Genomic DNA, 19,334 nt, shown 5'->3' on the forward strand with positions numbered 1-19,334 from the left:
TGGGGTGATACTGACTTCATAGAATGAATTTGGCAGTGTCCCCTCATTTATATTTCATGTAATAATATGAGTAATCTGAGGAGCTTTGGGCCTGGTTCTTTAAAAGTCCTGGTAGAATTCAGCAGAGAATTCACCTTGTCTTTGACTGAAATCATTTGCAGAATGTAAAAAAATATACACTAAACTGTACATTTTAAATTGATCGTCTAGGGTCAAACAGTGGGTAAAGTGTGGGAAAGAATTTATTTAATGAAAAGGGAATCTAGATTTTTTGTAACATATATAAATATTGATTCCCTAACTTTGAGTTAGTGAAGAGTAGAAAAGTTATTAAGCAAAAAGTAACAACTACAGAGACTTAAGGAAATGAATGATGTCCAGGAGACACAATAGAGGACGATGTTAAACAAAAGGTGAGCAAATAAATGTGAGATGAAAAGCAAAATGCTTTGAAGTAGAAGAAGGAAAGTAATGAGAATGGGGACAAATTTTTTCCAGAGAATAAACACTTGGGATATATATACACAAATATATATTTTCTCAATAGATAGACAAAATTTTTGTGTATGTAGGCTAGAAATGAGCCTAATAAATGCAATGCTATGTCCTCTCTTTTAAGTAGACTAGTTGATCCCACCCATAGGACTGACTGTGGCCATGACTCTGGGGATCCTCTGTGCGTATCTGTAGACAGTTGGTGGGATGGTAAGTTTAATATAATAAACCTCAAACTGATGACTTTACACAAAGGATCAATTCAACCCAGAATCTCAATTGTAGAAACAAAACCCCAAACAAAATTTCTACTTTTCAAAGATAATTGCTTGACCTAAGTCTTAAGTTTTAAATGAATTTTTAGATAGATATTTTTTAAATTTGCTAATCAGTGTGTTCAATTATGAAAATGTCATGTGGAAGAGACTAGTAACCTTAAAACTTGCTCTAAATGCATAGGACAGCAGGAAAAATACATGCCATGTAATAAAACTTTGTTAACAAAAAAAAAATCTAGAGTATTAGCATATTCAAAACATATATCACACTCTCAAATTTAGAATACAATATTTTGGAGAAAAGCAAAGTATAGCTACTTATAAAGTTAGTATTTTTCCCCCTTTTACCTTGTGCTTTGGAATTTAACTAGTGTTTAAATATCACCAATTAGCATCATTTGCAATTTAAAATAATTTATCTACAGCATAAATCCATTTTTATGAAAATAGATTTTTAGTACCATAATATTGTTGCATATTAGCCTTAGAAAAATTCTGATAAAATTTCTAAAGTGCTCAAAATTCCTACTAAAATTTTAACATATATTTCATATGTGGTATTTACTATTTTTATAATCAGCTTTTTCACTGCTATGACCAAAAAGCCTGACAAAAACAATTAAAGGAGGAAAAGTTCATTTTAGGGCTTGTAGTTTCAGAGGAATCAGCCCATAGAAGGATGACTCCATTCCTTGGGGCCTGAATTGAGCAAATTATTATGAGGGAAGAATGTGTTGGAAGAAAATAGCTCATGACTTGGCACAAAGAAAACACTCCACTCACCAAAGACAAAATATTAACCCAGAAGCAAAGCCCTAGTGACCCAGTTCCTCCAATCACACCCTGCCTGCCCACAGTTACCACCCAGTTAAGCCCTATCAGTGGATTAATGCACTGATCAGGTTAAAGATCTCATCACCCATTCATTTCACCTCTAAACTTTCTTACATTGTCTAACATAAGCTTTTGGGGGACACTTCATATCTAAACTATAACAACCATCATGATAGATTTTTCTTTACCTCAAAGCCAGATTATTTTCAATATTAACAATAATAATAATAAACTTTTGATTTTATAAACCATATTATCTCTCTAAACTTACTGAGGTTGATTCTGGCATAATTGAGATATCATCATATAACACCAACTTCTGCCACCATTCAAGAATCACATTTTGTTATCATATTTTCAGCTTTCATTCACTTTTCCAGAAACAAAAAAAATGCAAATAAATTTTGTAAGTTATTTAAACATTCTAATCAATAATCTTGAGATTTGACTAATTCTTTATATACTATGTAGATTGAAAGATATATTCCTAGGAAATGGTTCCCAATATAAAATGTTTATTTTGATGTTGATAATATTGCTATGAATTTATTGATGCATGACATCACGTGTCATCAGCATCCTTATTCCCAACACATTGTTGAAGCAATCATAATGCATTCTTCTAACACCATAAATTATACACAGAGCACAGCAAAGTTATGGCATAAGAGTACATAAGTGCTTTGGTTCTTCATAGTTTTAGATCAGTGAGCAATTTCTTATATAATGAAATTATGGAAAAAGTGGTGAATTTGGCAATCATTCATTTGCAAATGTTATTGCAAATAACACCAATGTATTGATTGAAATGATCATTTGGCAATCAGAATCAAATAATGATGTCCAAAGTAATATGTCATGGGTGAAAAAGTGCTTGGCCAAAGATTAAGTTTCCCTTCAGACAACTTGGTCATATATTGCATTTGATTAGATCAAATGTTCTCCTCATTTCTGACTTGTAAAATTTATGAAAAGTTAATTGCATGGCAAGAGGAAAACAAATAGAGTACTGAAAGTCTGGTCCTGAATACTTCAAAATTTTGACAAGTTCAAAAACAACCAAATGATTTTGCAATCTATTCCTTTTCAATAAATTCAGAATTACTAGTAATAAATATTACCAATTTAAGCTCTTCAAAAAGATACTAAGCATTAAACTTTTATACCTTATTTCTTAGGAACACAATTATCCTTTTATCTAACTTGTAGAAAAATTTTATTTGTAAATACAGTTATTTTTTAGGAAGAAAGACTGTTACAACTGCCTAAATATTAATTTTTTCTTTCTTGGATAGCGTATGTAGATTAGATTTGATGGCCTGTGAAAGGCTACGGACCTCATCTCTTGATATTGTAAGTTGTTTCACCTTAAGTAATAATGACCCCAAGGTGATTTTATTGTAATATAGTGACAATCTTTCCATTTTCTGCCATCATTTCCATTGAAGTTTTTACAATTAGCTTATTTAACAATATATCAATGGATAAATATTGTGATAAAAAACTGACAAGAAATGTTTAATCTATAAATTTCAAAAACTATTTTATAATGGGAGTAAAAATGTGAAGAAAAGTATAACGAAAGATAATGTACCAAAATAAAAGCAATAAAAACAATGTAACCATAAGCACAAGAAGATTCTTTTTTAAAAGTTTAGCACAAACTAGGATCTATAAACCAAAACGACACAATGACAAATGATAATAGGATTTCCACATCATTTTGATCAAAGACTATAGCTTTGTTAACACATATTTGGAAGGAAATTCAAAGAATAATCTCTTTTATTATGCCAAATAACTAAAATGATGTCAAAAATTTCCCCACTGCACAGAAAATGAAGTTGAAAGAGAGCATGACGTGGTGCGGAAGCAAAAATGCTGTATTAGGAATGGTATCTTCTATCAAGAGTGAAGTACCAGGTAGAAATAAAGAAAGAATGGGTGAGTGTTTTTAAAAATGTGTATAAATTCAAACATACATAGCTGAGGATTTCTTATTAACTACCTACTATTATCTTTCCCACTGATCCTATATCCATTTTAGATAAATAAAACAGAGTCAGGAGGCTCACATTGCTTTGTGTATTTTGTCTCTTAGTGTTGCTTAAGTGGCTGATATTTATATTGCATGATGCAAAGACTTTGCTCCCTTAGCATGTCCTAGAAATGAATTAGGATTGTAGCCATCCTTATAGCTTACTTCTATGACTCAACTACTGAACCTACTTCCAAGGACTACAAAGAAGGGATGAGGCTATTAGACAAGAGAAAAGAGACTATCAACAGTACGATTAGTTATTAGATAAAGTCACTAGAGTTGCAATATATTGTTTATAAAATACTATGTTTTTCATTTTTGGATTTCCCAATCAACTGCAAAACTACACTACAATAAATATAACATTTGTGATAACAACTCTCAAAGAGAGATCAGCACTTTGCATTTGAAATTAAAGGTCAAAGCTGAAGCTAAAAGTATTGCTTTCTAAAAAGAGGCCTAATAAGGAATAGCATTGACGTCTATGAGGATTTTATAGTATTGTATTGCTTTTCTTTTGCAACAAAACATTGATAATATTCTGTAAATATTAGAATATTAATTATAATTATTTAATTTCCAGTATTTTCTGTAGCTCTCTATATATTGCTTTGTGTAATATGTCATATTCATTCATGGTATATCTTAGATATTTAAAATAGGAGCAGTAAAGAGCTGATTCAAAACTCTTTGAGCTGAACTAATGATTGGTCACTGCTGTACTGCAGAGTATGGGCTGGGAAATTTAAGTCACTAAATTTTTCCAGTAAGTTTATGCCTTTCTTACTGAGTTGACTGAATATAAGAAATTTCCCATTTACTGCTTTAAGAGGGAAGGCCTGGTTTATGACATGATGAAATTCTAGATAAGGAAGATTTGGAGTTTTACTACACAATGCGCATATTTTCACTTAAGGCCTCCCTTTTCAGTTTAATATATTGTTGCATGTCCCATCAACAGAGCATAAGAGCATACATTCATCTCTTCATCTCTCAGTTCAATTATTGTGACAACTGCTGCTTTTTGTGCATCTCTACCTCATGTTGGGAAGAGTGTTAGTCATCTTTCATCCATGTTTTCATTGACCCTCAAAATAATCTTGCAAACTAGGTTTCATTTTAATTATTATAACAATAAGCAAGCTGAAATACAGAGGACACTGGAACAATGACCCAGTACTGGCTAGTCACAGAGCTGATATTACAATTACAACTTTTTTACTTCAAAGTTCATGCTATTCAAACCAAATTATTCAATTTCATTTACCAATAGGTGGTGGGTAGATTTAATCTGTGAACTAAACCCTGAGAAAACCTACATTAGACAACCTGGAAATCACCATATCCTGGACATTCTTTCTCCTAAAAGGAAACATCCCTAAAAAAATTGACCCTGGATTTTTCATTATCAACTATGGGTCAAAGAAGGAAACTTGATATATATCAAGTAATTGCTATAAACTTGGGTTCTGCAGAAACATTCAGAAAAAAATTGATGAATCAGTATATACTTTGCCAGTTCAGTGTTATGAATTATAGACATTTAAATTGACTGCTTCTATTTTATTTCACACTGTTCCAGATTTTAGTTATAAATCAGCAGAGTATATCCCTTTGATTTTTCATGAAATTATGTTACATAGAATAACACCAAAAAGAGACATACAAGTTTAATAGTTATTTGCTAATTTCATAGTGATTCTTTTGGTAGCTTCACACAGTCTCCTTATATCTTAAAATTTAAATATTGATTAATTTAAAAATCAAGAAATATTGCTTGAACAGAATAATCATAGTAATAAATTGGATTTCATGGTAGGAATGCATGGACAAATCTTATCAAATTAGCATAATTTTCAAACACCAGAAATAACAAAGATACATGATGGTGATCATATTCATTTTTTAAAAGTCATTGGCTGTCAAAAAATTAAAGTGATCCATTTTCGAGTCTTGAACCATTTTGAGAAGTTTTTACTCAGATATTTCTAAAAGTATATCAAAAGTCTTTAGAAGTAGCTTTCTTGAAGTTTGTGTCTTCATTGCAATTTTCCATGAAATCAAAGAAAATCCACCTGGGAAAAATAACAAAATCATTATAGTTAAATCATCCAATCTTTTTATACCCCAAGCTTTAATATGGACTCCAGATAAAAGAATAGGCAATGAGGGTGAGAACCATGGTCATTCAATGGTCCTGCCATATATCAAGAATGATTACACCTAGAAAATCCAAAAGGTGCCTATAGAACATCATAAATTTCTTTTTGAAGTATGTTATGACATCTATACTTTGATTTAATTGATTCGTTGGCTAGCTGTTTGATATAATCTTGATATTTGTGAAGTGTTCTTTTAAAATTCTTACCTGAAGATTTATGCACTTTGCCAACAGTGCTTAGACCCAACAAAACGGTGTTCTGAAAAACAGTGAAGTCACTGATTACAGGGGCTATGTCAGTATCAACAAGGATTCGTGGTGGAAGGCCCTTCTGGGATTTATGCACTCTGATTAAAGTTGTAGGGATGCGGGATGCACCTATATATTCCACGGCAATAATCCAATTTTTCTCAAATTCTGATTCCTTTTCAGAGTAAAAGGCATATCTAAAGAATGAAAAAAAGTATTTAATTTTGGTAAATCATCTCAGATTTCAACCTCCCTCTTTCAGAAAATATGCTCTCTTGCTGATAAATAAAATTCATACTGTATCTACTTAGAAGATAGGTTTTTAATGTGATGAATTTTGTCCATCTTTCAGGAAATGCGAAGAACCGTAATTTTAAAAATCAGTCTGGGAAGGATCAATCCATCTGCTAATGTTTTAATATTTTAAATATTTTATTGTTAATATTTTAGTTTGCATTTTATGCTTTGAATTAAGCATGTTATACTTAAAAGACATAAAATAACTGAATGTAAGAATACATTTAAATAATATTCCTTGGCAACATACAGAAAAAATATCAAGATTAAAGTAAAAATTATTGCTGGATTTAGACATTTTTGGTAAAATTTGGTTCCTGTTGTTAGGGAGTCGCCCAAACAGTGTGCATTCTAGTAAAATAGAGGTCTAATTTTCTTGTCCAGTTTGCTAAATGGCTTCAGTTTAAAAAAATAATCTACTGGAGGAATTCCCTTAAAAACTGAACTATCTCATTTATTTGGGGGACAAATAACTACATTAGAAAGTAGTAAATGGTTTTATAACTATATATTTCAGGACTCCTGTGTCTATTAACAGTGTAAGCATGCTAAACAATTTGCAGTTTAGCAAACATTCTTGTTCTCCATAAAACACTTTCCACTCCCCATTTGACTTACCAGGAACATTTTCTTTCTTCAAAAAGTTTTCCACTCCACCTAAAATAAAATCAAGCACTTCCCACTCTTCTGTGTTCCCATGGCACTATTCACATATTTGAAGGTTTGTTATGACATCAGATTATATTCTAATTTCTAAAAGTTAGACAATCTAATTTTATTTTGACATTACACATGTAGGATTCACCAGACAAAAGAAGCTTGACAGTGGTAAGTAAATCATAAAATAACCCAGAGGACACTTCTTGTCCCCTTGACCCCCATGCTAGTAGGATCCTCTCTACCCCCAGCCTGGAACTAGTAGAGTAGCCAGAAATGAATTCTTAAAGACAAGGGTTGGGACTGGTTTCAGTACCCTTAATATATCAGCTTTCTATCAAGCAAAAATGAAAGGAAATGTCACTTCATATGGATATTGAGTAAAAGCCACTAAGCCCTAGTAACAGTGTAATGAACAAATTGCAAGGGAGACAGAGACATAGGAGAGGTGAAAAGGGATGAGGGAACTGGTTTAAAACACACAGGACACATGAACAACAGAACAGAAGAAGCCTTGAAAATGCTTCATATGAATGATTTGTTGGTTAGTTAAGACCATGAGTGAAATAGAATGTGTCCATAAAAAAATAAACTTTAAATGGTTCTCATAAAGAGAAAACATAGATATCTATGAATCAACTCATCATAGAATCCGGGACCACAGAACTTGATTGGAATTTGTGTAGGCCACACAGTATTCTATCTCTCACTTAAATAAACACTTCATGTTTTTGCCTGAAGAAGGTAACTGATTAGGTTCAAAGGTTATTTTCCAGCCTGCAGTAGGTGAGAGGCAGAACCCCACCCCCTGACACCCTCCCACCTCCACTGCTGCTTGGTCATTTGACTTGATTTGGACACTTCATCAAGTCAGTATTAACTGACTTGATGAAGCATAAGCTTATGCTTGAAGTGAATTGTCACACTTGATTTCTCTCTTGCAACTCTGCCACTACCAGGGACAATGCCCAGACCCAGCTGATAAAGGAGATAAGTGCATCAGAGGGGAGCTTACCCAATCACCCAATCACCTCTACTGGTGCTGGTCAGAATCAACCCACCTGAGAGTGAGGCCAGGAAGCACCAGCAGAGTCACCCTGCTGAACCCGCACATGTGAGCAGGAAACATGGTGGTATGACACTGAGGTTTAATGGTGTAGATAACGCTGCTTTCTTTTGAACAAAGCTAATAAAATACTGGGTCACACAGCTTATATACTTCACAGCCAGGTTATAAACCTTGACAATCTGCCTTTAGAACCCTTGTTTTACTGTCCTCCCTATCTCTTGTACTGGTGACTGTGGTTACTGTGTACTGAATTCATCCCAGGAACCAGTGATTTGTTAACTTGGTGCCTGCATTTCTCAATTAGTTCCCAAATTATCCTGGCAGGTACTGTACACTGCCACTTTAAAAATGAGAAAATGAAATTTTTTTACTCTTGGGATTCCCAGGTCAAATGGAGCCAAGATTTGAAAATCAGATCTGTAGAAATCCAAATAAAAATATTATTCTACACAATATTACTTTATTTCAAGAAACACTCAACAGCTTGGAACCTCAAAATAGCTCACAGAACTTGACAAGCAGAGTTCTCATCAACTGGATTGACAAATGAGAGGACACCTGAACAGACATTTGGAATCTTCCATGATAGTCATCACTAAGAGATTTTCTTTTCACCCATAGACCTTCAGACAGATTCAAACTGCCTGAGGAGCTATTATCAAACCTTCAAGTGAGGTAGATTAGTAGACCATGTGGATTGTAACCAAAATAAATAGTATATAGTACAACTACCCTGAAATGATCCCAGTTAACAACAGAGAAGACTATTCTAAGTTAAAGGGTTTTTTTGAGTAAAAATGCCAATTTGTAACAAAGAGTTACACATTTGCCACCCACCAAAGCCCCATTAAAATGACAATAAGAAGAAATAGACTCAGAAAACAAGAAAGAAACCATAAAATGTGAAAGCTGAATATTGAAAAGAACAATCTAAATCCCCCAAGCAGAGAGGAAACCTCAGAATTAATGCTCATACAATTTGTAGAATTTCCCCCAATTTAAGGCAAGGCCATGCCCTCTGGGAGAAGGGGGAGGCTAGAATCAGGCAGGTAGAAAGTACACAGGCAAGCATGCACACAGATGTCACCTGAGGACCTGCTGCTCACACTAAGGTAGTAGAGCAGAGGGTAGACTTGTCACAGTGGAAGGGAGGGACTGTGTCTAGGGGATGCAAGTGTCTGATGACCAGACACCTTTCCCTGCAAGGGTCTGAAAGTCCCACTTCTGGAGAACTGAAGGAACTAAGGATATTGTCATTGACACCAGCTCAAAGCTTCTAAGAGCTGCTTTTAAATATGAATTGATGACTCAGTTAACCAGATACCTCAAGAGCCTCCACCATGGGAAAGAGGAGAGAAAACAAAATGAGGAGGAAGAGGTTACATAGAAAGGATGTACCAACAGACAGCATGTAGACTTTTCAACAGCAAAAATGAAATTAAAATTTAATAGAGAAATGAACTAGATGCTAAAATATTACCATCCTAGATTCCTTTACTGATACAAAGTTTCAGGCACTACTAACATAGAATCAAACTTATTCCTATATGCGTGTCTCAAACAATTTTACCTATAATATACCTGTGCAGAATCACCTAGGGGCTGTGCCCTACCAAAACAATGTACACGAAGGGTCAGGAAGTGGCTCAAAAACAGACCTTGTTAATTAGAGGCTATAGGTAGAATACTTGAAGCAGTGTCACAGGATACTCCTAAAGCTGAAAATTAAATGAAAAGTCTTATGTGTTTCAGAAAGTATTATAGTAAATACACAAATAATTAAGTAAGTGGTGATAGCGGTGGTCTCTGGAGGTATAGCCATGGTGGGGCTTTTTGGGGGGGCGGGGGAGAAGAAAATACTATTTGAATTATTTGACTTTTTAAACCATTAACATGTAAAAAGTATATAAATAAATACAAATTAGAGTAAATAATTTTTTAAAATCACATCTGAATTCAATTGAAAATAAACAGAAGACAAGGAACGATCTCTGCAGAGTTCTGTAAGTAGCAGCAGCAGGACCAGCGGGCCAACTCTGAGGCCTGTCTCCCTCCTCCCTCCTGGGGCAGGAAGCTCTACTCACATTCAGCTGTCCTATGACCTACCTGAATGGGAGGGACAAGAGGTGCACAGGGCATTTTGCTCAGTTAAGTGAGGGCAGCTGTGAACTAGCTCTTCTCAGTGTTCAAAATTCCTCTCAAAACGAAGTAATTTTTACCTTCTATTTCTGTTCCATTTGTTACTGTTAATTATACATTACAAATGTTCAGGCATAATTTTATTCTCAATTCAGCTTAAAGAATAAGGGAAAATCTTTGTAGAATTGATCTTTGAAATCCAGTTTTCAATCCCTGTGCATTATAGACTGCAGTGTGCAAGATGAGAAGATGAGTCAGGGAGTTTGCATACCTGTCCTGACATTCTGTCCTGCTATATGATTTTAAGCACCTTCACGAACAACTCAGGCACAGTTTCATTATCAAGAAAAGGAATGATGATTTTTTGACCAATTTTTAAATAAATTTGGCCTGTTAGAGATACAATTGTTTTCAAATATAATTCCATTGTACAAATAGAAATAAAGACAAGGTGCTTGAATATCTAAATTCATAAGGGAAAGGAAACAAAACTAAAAAGTGAAAAATCCATAGTATCTTTAAATTTTCTTTTTTATGTGTGTGTTTTCAGAGCTGGGGATAAATCTCAGGACCTCACTAATACTAAGCAAGTGTTTTACCACTGAGCTAAAGCTCTGGCTCTCTCTGAGTTTAAAATATCCATGTTTCCTGTGTTCAAAGTTATATTTTTCTATTGGTTTACTTTGTGAAACCAGATAACCTGAAAATGAAAAACATAGTCTGTGGCATTAATTTATCATCAATCAAAAATATCAAGCAAGGTTGATCATCCCTACTCAAGATCCTAGAGGGATAATTTTATCTGTTTCCCACAATCACTATAGAAGGAGCAACTGAGTCCCAGCTTCTGTGATGGGTACAGCCCCAAATTAAATCACAGACACTGCAAGGGGTTCAACTCTTCCTAGACTAATTTAATACCCAGTTGTTGAAGCCATATCAACAGGAAGAGGAGAAAATGCCCTATGATCAGCCAACCAAGCATTTGCCTTGAAGAAGATTGAGTGGGTAGGAAAAAGATGAGTGAGAGGTATAAAAAAGACTCAGATATGGCTGCCTGGATTTACTTATCTACTTGTTTAATACCAGTGAATCATCCTTACTTTGTTTCTGCTTTTTGCTACACTTAGGTTTCCATCACCTAGAGAGTGCCATTCACTGCCAAACCCAAATCATTATTATACCTGCTTTCTGTGTCACACAGTATAAGGAGAGATTGATAATCTAGATGCTGTGTGGCTAACCATGATTCTAGTTGATATTTTCTCCAGTATATACCACTGTCATATATATATATATATATATATATATATATATATATATATATAGTCCACATATTTATATTTTGATTTGTAAAATTAGAAAAGTTCATTGCATGTCATTTGTTTTATAATGCAGTTCTTTTGGCTCATATTTCCTCCCCTCATCATAAAATACCTTCTAAACTAGATCATGATAACTTATTTACTCCTCATCACTGTAATTCCCATTGATTAGACCTGCTATTCAACACTAAGATTGAAGAAATACTATCACTCTAGAAGAAGAAGAAAATGATATGAATAAGACAAAGATCATTTATCTTATTAAAGAGAAACAACTTCAGATCCATTCTTACCTATCTTCAAAAGATTTGACAGAGGTTTTCAAGGATATGGTATGTGCATCCCATAGGTATTTCAAAAGGTCATCAAAGTTACTAGTAGGTAACTTCATATACTGAAAAGGAGAAACTTATTAGGATTTGAGAGACTCTAACAATTCCTCTCCCTGAAATTTAATTTTGTTCAGATTTATAATATCACAATATTCTACATGAAAGGAAGATTTTGTTTTTAAGCATTAATAGGTATAAAGCCTTTGTCTATAACCCTTTGTAAAGGGCAAAAGAAAAATTTTTATATTGAGTAAAGCACATGCATCTAGAAGAAGTAAACTTCAAATATCTTCAAAGAGTCCATATTTTATACTGGCCAGAAATCTTTTTTGTCAATTTTTCCCACAAATATTATTAAATTATCATAAAATATGAACAGCAAGAAAAAACTGTTGTAATGTTAAGTTTAATTATACCTAAATTAATGAATTAATCTAAACAACTAATAAATATATCTTTTCATTATGGATTTTATTCCATATCTATATTTGACCAATGTATTTTGTTTTGGTCATTTAATATTTAATTCAGAACAACAGATAATTGTTTGCTTCTACCACAGGTGATTAATTATTAATTTAGCTGAAATGAGATTATTGATCCAAACACAATTCTATTACCACATTTCTTCTAAAATTACAGTTGACCTGAAATTCCAATTAAGCATACTGACCCATTCACCTGCAGTAGAATAGCCTGTGTGTTGACAATTTGTATTGTAGTTTGTTTGAGGAAAGAAGAATGCATAGAATTTATGTTAATGCTGCATTGGGGTGGTAATGTCAATGACATGTAATGCCCTAATAAAATATATATTATTAACATATCTAGCATAACAACATATATTTTTATATTAAGAAAAATATTGTACAATGCACAAAAATCCTAGACAAAAAAAGTTATACAACAGAATAAATTATTTTAATATGCTAAAAGTATAAATTATAAAACTTGAAGAAGAAACCTGGTAAAAGTCAATCCACTTTTTCATTATCTCAGAGAAAGATGAGTGGCAGCCAGAAACATCATAACAAAACCTCGTCTGATCCTTGGGTGGTGGCAAAAACCTGATTTGGTCTGATGATATCCCCAGAACGCCAGAATCAACCGCAGCAAGGAAAGGTATTACACTAAGAAAATAATTTAAATCTGTAAGAACAAAAGATTTATTATTACCATAAGCAGTAATAAATGTTGAAGAGCATATTTTTAAGTAAGCTACAGGTCATTGAGGAGAAATTTACAAATCCAGAAAGGTGGTAACATTTTAGCACATTGAAAAAAATATTGTACAGAATCCCTCTGGGAATCATATAGATAACTTTGTTGTGCCTCAGTTAATAATCTATAATCATGAATATATATTGGTTAAAGTACTTTATTATAATATTTTAAAGAAATGGGTCATTTTTAATGGATTGGGCAATATTGATTTTTAAAGCACTACATTAGAAAGGAAAAAAAAAAAACTATCACATTGCCCAGGGAAAGATACAAAACCTCTCATTGAGGTAGTACTGTGAATGGTATTTTTTTTCTAAAATATTTTAACATGATTATAGTTTTGATTAATGGATCTTTTCTATTTAACATATTTAAGTTTATCATGTAATCACTAAGCTTTTTATTTATTCTGTGTCTCTAAAGCAAATTTATTTATAAGTTCTGGCAATAAATCATTAGATTAATAAATAATTAGATTGACAATTAAATAAGACTCTTTAAAATATCTCCCTACAGATAACCTATTCCAGAAGATTTAGATACCTTAATTTAATTAGATATTGGGTTTATACTGATTGTCCCTGCATTTGTGAATGCAGTCCTATGCTCCAGTGTAACAGGATGATGATTCAAACTACTAGACTAATCCAAGACCAATGAAGCTCAAACTCTAGATCTGTGGGTAGAACTGTTGGTGAGTTTTTGAGAATAAAGACCCAGGGTAGCACGAGGAAAAAACGTAGGGTTATATATCATGAGTGTTACTCTGAGAAAGTAAAATTTAATGTGTTCTTGTTTCTAATAATTGGAAAATATTTCTAAAATGTTGTTCTGTAATTTATTTTCATGACTTAAACATGAAATTAAAGATATAGAAAATAATTTCTTGTTATTTAGCATTAAGTATACAGCTGAAGCCCTGGATTACTGAATGATAAAATGGAGTGCAGTAGGTATTATTCTCTGACATGTTTATGAATTCTAATACTTAACATATTTGATCTGAGCAGAATGAAAAGTAGTGTTTTCCTAATCTCACACTTCTTAGTCTTTCACTTTCCAAATATTCCCTGTCAATTTCAGGACATGCCATATAACTCTCAGCACTGGTCCCTTGGAGTTCTGTGAAAAGGTGAATATTTGATTATTGTGGCTAGTAAAGTCTATAACATGATATAAAGGCCACTAGGAATATGTCAAACTGATTCTGTGGTGTTTATTTATTAATTTATCTACGCTGCCAGCGATTAAACCCAGGACCTTGCTCAACCTAATAAAGCACTCTACCACAGAGCTACGCCTTCAACCCTAGATTCATTTTATTCATTTTTAAAAGAAAGAGTATTGATTTTGTTTAGTCTCAGTTCCAAAGTTTTAGGTTGAATGTCTTCTTTTTAGGAAATGGCAATATTTATTTTGTTCTCTAAGTGAACCTACCAGCCCACCAACTGTCCACAGAGACACACAGATGATCAGATTCATAGCCACAGTCTGTCCTTTGGCTTGGATCAGCTAATCTGCCTAGAGGAGAGAAAATGTGCAAGAGTATTTATAATGCACAGTGTGAAACAGTTATTATCATCATTTAAGTAGATACATTTATTTGTAGATGCACATTTATTTCTGAATTACTTGTATTTGTATTTCCATCACTCTTCAGCTTTTATTACCCATATCTCAACCATCTGCTTTTCTTTTCAGTAACCACATTACAGTTTTTGACTTTTGAGTTATAGGTCTTAGATTTTTGGCTTTTCTAAGTATTCACATTTTTACATCCTTCTCTACCTTCTGATCAAAATTATGGGAGTTATTTTACATGGAGTAAAGAGTTACCGAGGTTGCTGTGTAAAGTGAGACGGATCACCAATTGTGTTTCATGTGGTGACTGTATGTGACATAGACATTTGAAAATAATATTTATTTTCCTTAAAATGAAATTCTCATTTTTCCTTATTCTTTCTCTTCTTCTCTTTTCACCCCCTCCAACCACCTCTCTTTCTCTCTGTCAATAATTTATTTTTTGTCTGTGTTGGGCAATTGTCACCACTCTTTCTCATAAGCTTTTTCTATCAACAAGAAAAAAATATATTTATTGACTCATGAGTATTTAAGACCAAAATGTGGGCTGGGGATGTGGCTCAAGCGGTAGCGCGCTCGCCTGGCATGTGTGCGGCCCGGGTTCGAACCTCAGCACCACATACAAACAAAGATGTTGTGTCCGCCAAAAAACTAAAAAATAAATATTAAAATTCTCTCTCTCTCTCTCTCTCTCTCTCTCTCTCTCTCTCTCTCTCTCTCAAAAGAAAATATTACAAGACCAAAATGTATCTTCTGGGTATTCACTGGAAAGTAACTTATTTTCAAAGGAAAGCAGACAGTTGCAGAAAAAGATCTTCATGAACAAGTAGCTTCTCATTTATATCTCCATATCCATAATAAGGCCATTATAATTAAGACTCAAGAAGTTTAAACTAGTTTGACATAATGTTCTATTTGCAATGTACATCCCTTGTCTCTTCTATTCATCCTAGTATTTAAAAAACAAGGAACCACCTCACAGGTGTGCAGTAGATGCTTGTACTTTAGATATGACATTTTTTTTGCAGCTGGTCACTATGCCTTGTATCATTGAAATTTCTAGTAGAAAAACAATGCTTAAGAGAAAGATTTCTGGAGAAGAGGGAATGGAAAATGATAGTTATGAGGAGAAAAGGGGAAAGAAAAGGAATTAACTTTCAAAACATGTATGGCATACTCAGAGTCCTATTTTTCAAACTCTTCGTTTGTATGGATAGATGATAAGAATGAAAATAAGAATCTTTCTTACCTGAAGTATATTGCCAGCCATGTTGCAGAGGCAATCCCCATAAAAGATTTTGTTCATTTTCTGGAGCAAATTTTGCAAAATAAGTGGCTGTTTTGTTCAATAAGATTTTATACACCCCCATTTTCTCAGAAAATACCCAAGGATTAATAATGTACGTTCCATTCTCCACTGGGTAATCACTGAGTTGACCAGGACTCTCCTTCCACAGAGGAGGATACAGGTCAGATAAGTCAGAAGCTCTTGTTAAAGAAGCAGAAAGACCACCAACTAGTACACAGGCCCAGCAAGTAAGAAAAGCCATAGTGCCAAAACACGGGATTAAAGTTGTGTCAGGGTATTTATTAGAGCATGGAGGAGGAAGTCATGATAATTTCTTGCATCACACCTTACTATCATCTTCCCCCACCCTTTTGGATCAGATAGAGATAGATGTAGAGGAAATTGGTAGGTTAGTTAATCAGTTAAAATAATTCAGTTTTGCCACCTTTTCAGTATCACCACATTGTGCCTGAAACTAAGAGTAGGTTTCTTATAATATCTAAGATGAAACTATTTTGTTAACATAAAACTTTCCAGAAGTTTTCTAGTCTACATCATGGTAACAAAATATATCACCCAATGGTGTTCAAATGCTTCCTTCTCATGTAGACTTTCACACATTTCACAAGAAATATTGACTAATTGAAACCAGAGATATTAGGATGTGTAATAATATATGAAGGTATACTAAAATATTATGTGTGATCCAGTTATAAGTTTCTGCTTCGAGAAAGAAATGAAAAGCCATTTTATTGGGGGGGGGGACTGCTAATTAACTACAAATCTCCTTTCTCCATTTTTTTCAGAAAAAAACACCTTAAAATTTTAGCAAAAGAACATGGTCTCCTAGAATTAGGACTAACTCTCCAGTGTCCCTTGTACAAACAACCATGTAACTAAGTGCTGGCCACTGGTACATAAACAGAAATGGATGGCATCCACGATTTCTGGGGCATGTTCATAAGTGGAAGGAATATGCCACTTTCCTTTCCTTCCTCTATATTGTGACTTGGGTTATGAATATAAACCTCAATCCTGATCCCTAAGCACATGACACAATTGCAGGAATTACAGAATAAAAGTTGGAGGTGCGTGAGACCAGGAGATTGTGGCACTATGCGGTTGACCTGAATTCCTACATCTGAATTTTACCTTAGAAATAATAATCTTCTCATTTCAATGATTGTCATATGGGTTTCATTCACACATAGTCAAAAAGCAATACATTGGAAAAATCTCAATTATTAGCATAACTATATCCATATCCTTCATAGTATGTCAAGAGTACTGTTCACTCTTGGTATTATTCAATAGATATTAGATATTCCTTAAAATTATTTAACTCTTTATTTCTGTCATATTATTTTCCTACTAGCCACTCAATAATTAATTATTCAACTTTCAAATATAGCCAGGTTTGGTAGTGCACACCTGTAATCCCAGTCATTCCAGAGGGTAATGCAGGAGGATTCCAAGTTCGAGGCCAGCTTCAGCAATGTAGTGAGATCTTTAGTAAGTTGGCCCTGAACAATTTAGCAAGACCCTGTCTCAAAATAAAGAATAAAATGTGCTGGGGTTGTGGCTCAAGGGTTGAATGCTTCTGGGTTCAAAATGTAGTACCTATCAATCAATCAATCAATAAAGAACATGGTATGACTTTATCAATCAATCAATCAATAAAGTCATACCATGTTCTTTGGTAGACTGAACATTAGCAACACTTCAATCTGTAAGTTTATACATTAAGAGGATTTTTACTTTTCTTTCTAATAGATACATAAAAACATAACATTAGGAATTAATAATGAAATACCATGGGATTTTTAAATGTTTATACATTATGTGATGTTTAAATTAGGTTAAATTTATCCATCACCTTGACTACCATGTTTTCATGGTACAAACACTATCTTTTCTTTTAGCTTTTTGAAATATATTGGACATAATTGTTACCACAGTCACCCTAATATGCACCAGTCTTTTCACTCTTTTCAACCATGACTATACCCATCAACCAACCTTTCCCCATTTTCTCCTCATCCTTATTCTTTCCCATCACTGGTAGCCATTCATCCTAACTCAACTCCTATGAGACAATTTTTAGATTCTACATATGTATATAATGATGTAGTACTTGTCTTTCTGTGTGTGTCTGACTTATTTCATTTAGCATAATGTTCTATCAATGTCGCTACTAAAGAAAGGATTTCATTCCTTTATGGCTGAGTAGTATTTCACTGTGTATATATACCACATTTTCTTTATCTGTTATTTGTTGATGGACACTTAGTTGATGATACCTAGCATTCTAGTTTTGGATACATAAAGTTATACTTATGTATAAATATATCTATGTGAGATATGTGTGTATATCTATATATTTGAGGCACATGTTCTTTAATCTCTAGTAACTTTTCTAAGACAAAAATAAAATTCGTCCAGATATTTGATTAATTTTATTCATAACTACAACTCAATAGGTCCCTTGCAACATCTCCAGACTTATTCTTTCACTTATTTAAAAATCTTCACCCAACACTTATTCAAGGTTGGTTTTCATTGCAAAGTTGGAGGGCTTAGATTACAGGAAAAAAAATAGATACATATCCTCTTAAAACTTAAATGACACTCTCACTAGCTCCAGAATCCTGAGGGTTTTTTTTTCCTCTTCTTCTTCCTTTGCTTCAGTACTTTGAAACACACAATTTTATTCTGTGGTGTTTTTTGTTTGTTGCACAGTTGCTGGTGAAATATCTAAATCATCTATTATTGTATATGACCAGCTTTTGGTCTCCACAAAATTTTTATAATGTGTTATGACTTTTTCATGTTCTTAAATCCATTATTATATATCCAGATATAGGTATTTTTCTTTTTCTCATATCTTCCACTATATATAATTTTTTATCACTCTTTAAAACTCTTATAAAATATGTATTTTTTCAAAATATCTTTAAATATTTCCATTGTTCCACTTTAAGTACATATTTCTTGGCTTAATTTTTGAATATTGTCTATTAATTTTATTCTTTGTTTTTATGTCTAGAAGATTTAAATTTTCAGGTTTCCAATGTAATATATATATTTATAAATATATATATACACACACACACACATATATATCTATCTTATGACACTCTTTTTGAAGCCAGAATTAGACAGGCAGATAGGAAAAGGTGGGATCCAGCGAATGGAGGGATTGAAGTGTTAAGTCCTTCAGAGCCCTTCTTCCAACCTTAACAAGATAACCTGCCCCTCTCCAACCTGTTGCTGAGGTAACCTGTCCCAGAGATGGTCCCTCCCTACAGGGAATTAATCGTGAATTTTGCCCCCTTCCTGCCTTTATCTCTTCACCTTGGCCCCT

At 33.4% G+C, this 19,334-nt stretch overlaps 1 protein-coding gene across 1 annotated transcript; it reads right to left on the bottom strand.

Annotated features, from left to right (window-relative positions):
- Nucleotides 1–4,328: 4,328 nt before the first annotated feature.
- On the bottom strand, nt 4,329–16,232 carry LOC113176508 (protein LEG1 homolog). The gene is made up of 6 exons (XM_026380995.1): nt 15,932–16,232; nt 14,539–14,622; nt 12,842–13,026; nt 11,839–11,939; nt 6,017–6,255; nt 4,329–4,510 (listed from the first exon to the last, which is right to left on the bottom strand). The coding sequence occupies exons 1-6, from the start codon at nt 16,230–16,232 to the stop codon at nt 4,329–4,331; spliced, it is 1,092 nt and encodes a 363-aa protein (XP_026236780.1).
- Between the last annotated feature and the right edge of the window lie 3,102 nt (nt 16,233–19,334).

This window comes from Urocitellus parryii, chromosome 8 (genome assembly GCF_045843805.1).
Source record: "Urocitellus parryii isolate mUroPar1 chromosome 8, mUroPar1.hap1, whole genome shotgun sequence".
NCBI classification, from domain to species: Eukaryota; Metazoa; Chordata; class Mammalia; order Rodentia; family Sciuridae; genus Urocitellus; species Urocitellus parryii.

Bases quoted from the DNA above. Each gene is read 5' to 3' on its own strand.
- LOC113176508 (XM_026380995.1), bottom strand. From the start codon at position 16,232: ATGGCTTTTCTTACTTGCTGGGCCTGTGTACTAGTTGGTGGTCTTTCT. The intron at 11,940-12,841 runs GTTTCTTCTTCA...TCTCCTTTTCAG, and splicing joins AGTGGATTGACTTTTACCAG to TATATGAAGTTACCTACTAG. The intron at 4,511-6,016 runs GTAAGAATTTTA...TTCCTTATCTAG, and splicing joins CAAAGTGCATAAATCTTCAG to AATTTCATCATGTCATAAAC.